Below are 9,002 nucleotides of genomic sequence, written 5' to 3'. Positions count from 1 at the left end.
AGTGGAAGAGATGGAGATACTATAGGAAGAGAAAGATATATATATGGGAAGAGAAAGGTAGAGATAAAAAGATCAATAGGGCTCGATAGGGAGGGAGAGATGGGGAAAGTTAGAGAGATGGAGAGATAACTATTAAATGTTTTTAAAATTTTAATATAGAAAATTACTCAATTAATATGTCTAACAAATTTTCTATACTTAATCAAACAAACTAAATACAACTTGTGGAATCAGCCATCAATGACCAATGTTATCCTCATTTAGACATTTCAACAAACCATTCCAGGCATTAAATTTTTTAATATTGTTTTAATTGAATTCGGGAAGCTTCCACAATCCATAATGATTTTGTTTTTGTTTTTCTGGATTCGATCGTGTAAATTTTGCATTGCCAACGTTTCGGATCAAATACCATGATCCATCATCAGGACAATTAATTTTGTCCTGATGATGGATCATGGTATTTGATCCGAAACGTTGGCAATGCAAAATTTACATGGTTGAATCCAGAAAAACAAAAAGAAAAAATATTGTTTTAATTACTTACGTAGTATAGTTTTACACTTGGACGTTTAATCTAAGTTGATATGTTACATGTGCATGTTATTTTATCTTTAAATGACCAACAAATAAATGAAGAACATAAGCTACCCTTTTCTGTGGATCTTAACTAGACAACAAAAACAATGGACGTAATGCAAACTGGAGATGGTAAGAAAATTACAAGATGAATTTCATTCAATTTTGAGTTTTTAATTCGTAAAATAATTTTATCTAAGTTGACATGTTAAACAAGCATATGATTGTAGCTTTAAATGATCAACTAAAAAATGAAGAACATATGTTACCCTTTTTTATTGATCTTTACCGGACAACAACAATGGATGGATTGCAAATTGGATATGGTAACTAAATTTAAAAATAAATTTCAATCAATTTTGATTCTTTAATTTGTAAATTAGTTTTATCTAAGTTGACATGTCAAATGTGCATGTTTTTTTATTAAGGAACAAATAGGTTTTGAGGAGACCGGAAACCCCTTACAATAGGTTTTAAGGGGACCCGAAACCCCATAAGACAAGTTTTGAAGGGACTCAAAACCCAGTACAAGAAAGAAACACTATCAAAAAGATGATCATTAAACAATTGGAAACTCACACAAAGCAGATTAGAAAAATCAGCGGTAATAAGCCATCTACACCATAAGGGAGCCCAAACAACTCCCAACAATTCACATTAAATAAGGTTAACGGGTTTTACATTGGCTCCCAAAACCAATAATAAAGAAGTCCTTAGCAAATATCAGCAATCCTACAACCAAAACCCATAAATAGGGTAGCAAAAGCCCCCTTGCCGCAATGTTGAACCTATCCCATTGAATCACTCTCCACCTCAATAGGAGAGGAAACCACCTCTATTGAACAAGTAAGAGAGAAAACAAACTAAAGAAGAACCAGATCCGCCACCCCATCAACATGCAATATCTCCACCTCCATATGAGAATGCTTCACCTCAATAGAAAACACATGAGATCAGACATGATAGTGAACAAAAAAAAGCCTTCAAATTAGAATAACCCATGTCATGGTAGAGGGATCTCTCAGCATCATAGAAAATGGTAGCAGCAATCCAACCATGCACTAAAAATTGGGGTTTCAAAGCCTCCAAGAAACTTGAAACCACAACACCCACAAAGCCACTCTCCACCAAAGAAGAAGAGCCATCCACCTCAATAGGATCGAACATGAGGATGTAATAAAGGAATGGAAGCCAAAACAAATTTCACCCCTCCAACAAGGTCTCCAACTCAAAAGAAGAAAGGGGATGCACACGAGGACAAAAACAATCCAAAGGAGAGAACTGTAGTCAATGAAGCACCATATCCCCAAACTAGACAAAAAGTAGCCCCATGCAAGGCCCAAGAGGCATCAAATCTCCCAAAAGGAGTCCCCATCATAACAAAGCTGCCACTGAACAGACGAACCAAAGAGACATAGGTAGCCCCCACCAAGATCATCAGCTTCCATAACACAGAAAGCCCAAACCAAAGAAAGGGCATCACCAAAAACAATCCCCTTAGAGGATTGGCAGGAACAGAGAGAGTAACATCCCCCCAAAACTCCAGAGAAAGCACCAAACAAAGGCCACGAAACATACCAGACTGGCCAATTAACAGGGCTTCCAAGAGAAGAGGGGCACAAAAAGATCTGCAAACTCCTCTAGCCACTCCCAAGGACAAGATCTTTAGAAGCAGTGGAGAGAAAGAGGCTACGAAGGGCCTTCAAAAAGAAAGACCCCCCTTCCTTGCAACAAAGCCTCCGTATGAAGCATAAGACCCCCCTCAACGCACCACGAAAATAGCAACAAAGCTCTGTCCAACGGGGAGGAAACCTGACGCCGCTGCAACATCCAAAGGAAAGAGCACCAAAACCAGTGATAAAACGAGGGGAAGGGAATAGATAGCAGCTGGTCCACACCCACCGCTTCACAAACACCAAGCACCACATGAGCCTTAAGCAAGGCCCCTGAAAAAACCAGCGTCGCGCCAACGAAAGACCGCCCGACAACGAGCAAGGCAAAGTCGTCTCCGTCATTGTCGGACTCAGCTTCATCTTCCCCTAAAGAAACCCTTATGCCTCCTCTCCCACTTCTCAACTCCATACTTTTGAAATCGTCAAATGTGCATGTTATTGTAGCTTGAAATGATTAAAATAAATATTAAGAACATATGTTACCATTTTCTATTGATCTTAACCAGACAACAATAGATGCAATGCAAATTGAAGATGGTAAGAAAATTTTAAAATAAACTTTGATCAATTTTGAGTCTTCAATTTGTATATTAATGTTATCTAAATTGATGTGCTAAATGTGTATATTATTATAGTCTTAAATGATCAAGAAAACAATCAACAACATATGTTACACTCTTTTTAAAATTTAAACCATGCAAAAACAACAATGGATGCACTGCAAATTAGAGATGGTAAAAACATTATGAAATGAAATTCAACCAATAATAAGTCTTTCATTTGTAAATTAATTTTATAATTAGCTCATTTTATTTGAAGATGTTGATGATACTATAATGGAGGACCATGGTTACTATTTTTATGTATAATCATTATAGTGTATTATACTTTATTGTAATGGATTGTTTGTTAAGTGCGTAATTCTATTTAGAAATTAGATCTTGGAGGCACTAGCTTGTGGATTCAAGATAGAGACATTATTTGTATAATGTACTTTTGAGTTGGATTAGTATTGTATATGTGAAAAATTAACTAAATCTATAATGAAATTTATCTCCTTTTATGAGATAATCAAGCAATTTTCTTTAAATCGTGTGATTTTACATGATGCTTGAATTAGTTTTTGACATTTAACATGTCATGTGTTATGTAAAGATTTAATGATTTGTATGTCAATTGCGTATTATTTCTTTAGATTTGTTATCTTGAATAGAGCTAAAGCTCATTCAATTAAGAGAAAAATGAATAATTGGATAGTCATTCAAACTTTATACGAATAAGAAATAGATAACTAGGAAAATCTAGAATCCATAGAAATATATATTTAAGTTTTTTTGTTTTTTTTTAATTGTTATAATACTTTACGTTACTGTAGCCTATTTACAGGGAGAACAACAGCCTAAGCAGCACGTATTCAATGAAGACATTCAAACAAGTAGCAGAATTCGTTGCTGACCTCGCAACTCTAGTCAATGAATTTCTGTTATTTGAAAGTGATATGATCTGAATACAATGCCATGCTATTTAACTTTAACTTCCACGTATTCAGGTTCGGAAATATTTCCTTGAGCGCTTCTGCAGACTAAACTATTCTCATAATATTTAATATGTAATAGATTATATTTTAGCAACACAGTCAAATTCACGCCTTGAGAGCTACTAAGAGATCACAAGATCATAAATATGCATACGTATACAACACATAGTAAACGACCAGAATAATTTTATGAAATTCAAAAACAGAGATAATAGACAGAGGATACGCTGGATCTGGTAGATGAAGATGTTTTGTTTGCTCATTTCATACGTATTTATAGTAAAAGTTCATACGTCCACGTTCGACATAAACACAGGGATTATAATCTTATTTATGGAGTATTTACGGAGTCCACTGGTTTTCATGGAAATGGCTATCCAGCAACAAAATGGTCTGATGGTTATTAATTAAATTAAAAATTACATAACAGTTGTCTTATAATTTTTAATTTATTTAATAAATAGAAAACAAATTATCACATCAAAATCATTTTGTCTGCTGGATAGCCATTTCTGGTTTTCATTAGGATGGCAGAGTGCTCCATGCGACAATATTATTGTCAACATCCTCTCCTAATGTTCAGATATATCCATTTCCTCTCCTAGATCTTACACCCATGGACACAAGCCAATCCCTTTCCTCCCCCATGACTTGTTACAATGCTACACAACTAATCCATGTATCTCCTCTCATCAACAAAAACTTGTAAGGAATGTAAGAATTGCTAGAATGGAAAGAGTGTGAAGAGGGGGAATTAAGTTTAGGGTAGGAGCAAATCAATGTTCTCATGAGAATGTTACAATAATATGTATAAGACTAAAGCGAATTACTCAAGATGGATGAGGTGATTTCAATTTGTAACTTTGGTCTTAGTTATATCATTGGATGCTTGAGATGAAGGTAAAATATGGTGAAGATGGCGATGTATTTACAAGTGCATTTATGTGATTGGATTACTAGAGAGATACGCATATTGTATTGTTGTACTTCTATGTTTGAATATTAATATAAAATTGGGTGCTTTTAGTGGTGGATTCTTTTCCCACAAAGATTTCTCCATATATATCCTATGCTATTGCAAAGTGATGTGATTTGTAGTATTATTGTTTTCATTTCTTGTATGGTCTATCAATATTTATGAATTTGAATGCATTAAAGAATAATAAGTTTGAACTTATTCTTTGTCTTGTTATCAACATTTGGTACTAGAGCTTGATTGCCTTGATTAGAAGGGGATTCCTTTGATTTGGAACTTTTTGGGGATTTTTCACTACAATAGATTATATTGATTTGGAATTTGTGTAGATTAGATTATAGTGATAGAGATCATACAAGAACTTTTATTAGGAGAAGGTGGGGCATTATGGATTTGGTCATATGCTTATATGTAGCATGGTATTGACATTGAGCTCCTCTTTGATTGTACGACACAACCCTTTTAGCATGGTGGCTAATATTTTTTGTCTTGCAACCATGTGTAGAAAAGTGCTTATGTTAAGTGTTTGTGTTTGCCTCCTCTATCACAAAAGAGAGCATTGGTTATCTATACTAAAATTTGGTGTTCTTATAATATATGCTTATTTTTAGCCCTTGGTATTGGAAAGGACTCATCTACTAGCCCTTGAATGTATGTAGGTTTGTGGAGTTGGTAAGAAATGATCTAAAAGATCTTTGAATAGCCTATTTTTTTTGTATCCACATAGTAATGGTGGTGGAATTAGACTTCTAGGTTCATGTTTTGATAATAGATTGAGTCTAGATACAACATTACATCTGTGTAACATTTATTGTTGTCATCTCGTTTTGGAGTTCTTATCTTTCATGCTTGGGCATAAAGAAAGATGCAACAATTCTAGTCAAGATGGTTATCACTTCGAAGGTTTTGTAGATGCTTTTATGAAGCCTATAAGCATAGATGAGTCAGGCGATACACCATGGTTATACCTTTGGTGTATAGTTCATAGATTTGTTGTAGTTTCTTTTTGCTCTTACTAGGTATATGAAAAGTGGTAGAAAGTTGTGATTAAGTTTGTCATGCACCTTGCAAATCCTTATTTTAAAATATTTATTTATTTGTTAAATTTATTATGTAAAGGTGGTCCACATATTTGGTGTGTCCCACTTGGAGTGACACTAAAAGTCACTTGTATTTTGTAGGTGAAGCAATTGTAATTATCAATTAGTATCATGGATGTTTCTAATTGTACCTATGACAACTTATAAGGCATGAAACAATTACTAGAATGAAAAGAGCATGAAGATGGTGAGGTTAATTATGGAATAAAAGAAAATTAAGGAAGATCATTAGTTCTCATGAGCTTGTTGCCAAAAAGGTGTATAGGACCAAAGTGGAGTGTTCAAATTGGATGGGGCAATTTCTATTTATGGTTATTGTCGTAAGTATGTATTGAATTCTTGAGATAAAAGGTAAAATATGACATGGAGGATGATGTATTTGTAGGCACACGTATGTGGTTGGATTATTTGAGGGACGCAAATTGCATTGCTTTACTTCCTTGTTTGAAGATTAATTCAAGCTTGGTTATTTTTAAGGGTAGATTTCTTTTCAGCAAGGATTTCTTCATGTATATCCTATGTCATCTTTTGTATTTTCTCTATTAATAGTTTGCATTTTATATAATCTATCAATGTTAATGAATTTGAATGCACAAAGGAACAATAAATTTTAACTATAATTAGTACCATGTTATCATAATATTAAAGGAATATGAAATTTAATCATCTTCAATGAAACCAAAAGTATATAAAATTATTTTATTATGCAAAAAATGTAATACAAAATAATTTAGAAGCATCCAATCTAAACCAAAATTTGATGTTCAAATGATCATATTTAAAAAACATTATCATAAAATACAAAATTTTAACTATAATTATCACCATGTGTCATAATATATAAAAAGAGTATGAAATTCAATCAACTTTCATAAAATCAGAAGTATATACGATGATCTTACTTTTCTAAGAAATAGAATACAAAATAACTCTAGGCAACCAATCTAAACACAAATTTGATAGTCGAATGATCAATATTTGAAAATCTATATCATAAAATACAATTAAAATAAATAAATAAACTATATCACACGAAGAGAGATTTTGAATAGAATATCAAAAATATCTATATACATGTATAATATGATGTATATTTTAAAATTAAATATATCGTAATATTCACAAAAAGAAATAAAAAGAATTTTCTTAACAAAAAGAATCAACGGTCAAATTTAGAACCCGTCAAACAAGGTGAGGCGCCGTGCCCTTTGTCTTAGACGCCTTCCTTTGTGTGACACTGCATCTGCCGATGGAAGTAGAGGCCCACGTAAATTCCTGTGCAGCCATTTGCAAGGTACATTCTCTCCAATTTAGTTGTGACAAGGTATTATAACACTCCTTTTAATGAATTTAAGGTCTAAACCCTTACAAACAGTTGTCCACTATCCAACGATGCCCTGTTTAAATGACCAGTTTAAATAGTAAGCAAAATTTTTTGATAAATAAAGAATTGAAGAAAAGAAAAACAAGAAAAAATCGATTGGAATTCATGAAAGAAAGGAAAGCTAAAATACCTAAGACCTCATCTGCGCTCAATCTTCTGTGGACGTCTCTGCAGAGCATGCGGCGAATTAAATCCTTTGCAGAATGTGAAATTGTGAGCCATGGCTCGTTCGGAAAGCGTAGTCTCTCGCGCAAAACTGCCTCAAATATTTGCTGCGGCGTATCTCCATTAAAGGGAGGAATTCCGCTGAGCATTACATAAAGAATAACCCCTGCGCTCCAGATATCCACCTTTTCATCGTAGTCCTTCCCTTGCAGTACTTCTGCCGCCACATAATACGGAGTTCCTACAATTCCACTCATCTTTTCCCCTGTATTTCATTTCCACTCTCAATCTTTATAAAGACCGCTTACAAATTAGGTTAAAGAAAAGGCGGCTTGTGCTTGCCTTTCAAAATTGAAGAAAATAAAGAAACTTTTAAAGATTTGCAAATTCAATACCTGGATTAAAAGAAGCAGCCTGGCCAAAATCGGCGATCCTAATGTCATTGGAGAAAGAATTGGAAGCGAACAGAATATTTTCCGGCTTGAGGTCTCGATGAGCGACGCCCTTGCTGTGACAGTAACCGATTGTCTCCATTAAACTTTTCATCACCACAGCCGCCTCTTTTTCCCTAAATTTTTTCTTCTCCACGATTTTGTCAAAAAGATCTCCGCCGGAGCAGAGCTCCATGAACAGCCAGAGGCACTCATCATTCTCATGAAAGTCACGGAGCTCAACTATTCCACGATGGCCGCACAAGTATTTCAGAATGGCGATCTCATTGAAGAGGCAATCCTTATCCAGAGAGTCTTGCAGATCGGCTTTGTGTATGATTTTGCACGCCAAAACTTCTCCAGTCTGTGTATTTACACAGCGGCAAATGCTGCCGAACCTGCCTCTGCCAATTTCTTCTGTTAATTGATAATCTTTGCACAAAGTGTTCATTTCACTGATACCAATGGAGCGTTAAAAGGGCAAAAAACGATGTTCAACAGAATAAAGCACAACGGTATCCGCGCCGATATTAGATTTTCTTGCCTTGGGGAAAGGACATACTTAATTTAGTACACAAAGATCATATGGCTGCCCTGCTTGCGGCGTAAGTTTCGTAAAAGTATATTCTTTTTATAGAAGAAGAAAGCGAGGTTAAAATAGCCTATGGAAGAGGTAAAATAAAAGAATATACAAAGCATATCCATCGGAGTGGACCATATTTTATTGACGTTCAAAAATTTTCTGATTTACGCCGTCACTACTAACCAAATAGCCGTGTAATTTACGATAAAAGAAGTTGAATTCTATTTTATCTTTATTTTAGCTCAGCTCTCGCCGTTTCACGGGGAAAAGTGTAAACAGCACGTATACGATGACGACCGTCAAACGACAGACTTAGCAGCGCGTAAATTTTTGTATCGATTTAAGGTACGTTCTCATGCCCGTGTTCTCATGCCCGTGTTTAGCTTATTTTGGCTAGCAGCTGCTGGTCAATATTTTTAGGGATTATTTGTGAAGCAGCTGACCCTATGAATATTTATCTTTGCTGTTTATTTTTAAGAAAAATATCTTAAATTTGTATTAATAGCATTAATACTAATTTGTGCACTTTGAAGAAAAAAAAAAAGAAATAAAATCTTAAAAAAAAAGAGGGAAA

The 9,002-nt window shown here is 34.5% G+C and overlaps 1 protein-coding gene across 1 annotated transcript; it reads right to left on the bottom strand.

Moving 5' to 3' along the window:
- Positions 1–7,050: 7,050 nt before the first annotated feature.
- On the bottom strand, positions 7,051–8,524 carry LOC131065413 (phosphoenolpyruvate carboxylase kinase 1). Its single transcript, XM_057999913.2, has 3 exons — positions 7,810–8,524; positions 7,380–7,679; positions 7,051–7,262 (listed from the first exon to the last, which is right to left on the bottom strand). The coding sequence occupies exons 1-3, from the start codon at positions 8,294–8,296 to the stop codon at positions 7,231–7,233; spliced, it is 819 nt and encodes a 272-aa protein (XP_057855896.2). The 5' UTR covers positions 8,297–8,524; the 3' UTR covers positions 7,051–7,230.
- Positions 8,525–9,002: the final 478 nt, after the last annotated feature.

This window comes from Cryptomeria japonica, chromosome 5, assembly GCF_030272615.1.
Source record: "Cryptomeria japonica chromosome 5, Sugi_1.0, whole genome shotgun sequence".
NCBI classification, from domain to species: Eukaryota; Viridiplantae; Streptophyta; class Pinopsida; order Cupressales; family Cupressaceae; genus Cryptomeria; species Cryptomeria japonica.
This window is presented reverse-complemented; position numbering and strand designations above follow the sequence as displayed.

Excerpts from the sequence above, each read along its gene's own strand:
- LOC131065413 (XM_057999913.2), bottom strand. The coding sequence starts at position 8,296 with ATGAACACTTTGTGCAAAGATTATCAATTAACAGAAGAAATTGGCAGA. Across the intron at positions 7,680-7,809 it reads GGCTGCTTCTTTTAATCCAG|GGGAAAAGATGAGTGGAATT; the intron begins GTATTGAATTTG and ends AATGAAATACAG. Across the intron at positions 7,263-7,379 it reads GAGCGCAGATGAGGTCTTAG|GGCATCGTTGGATAGTGGAC; the intron begins GTATTTTAGCTT and ends TCATTTAAACAG.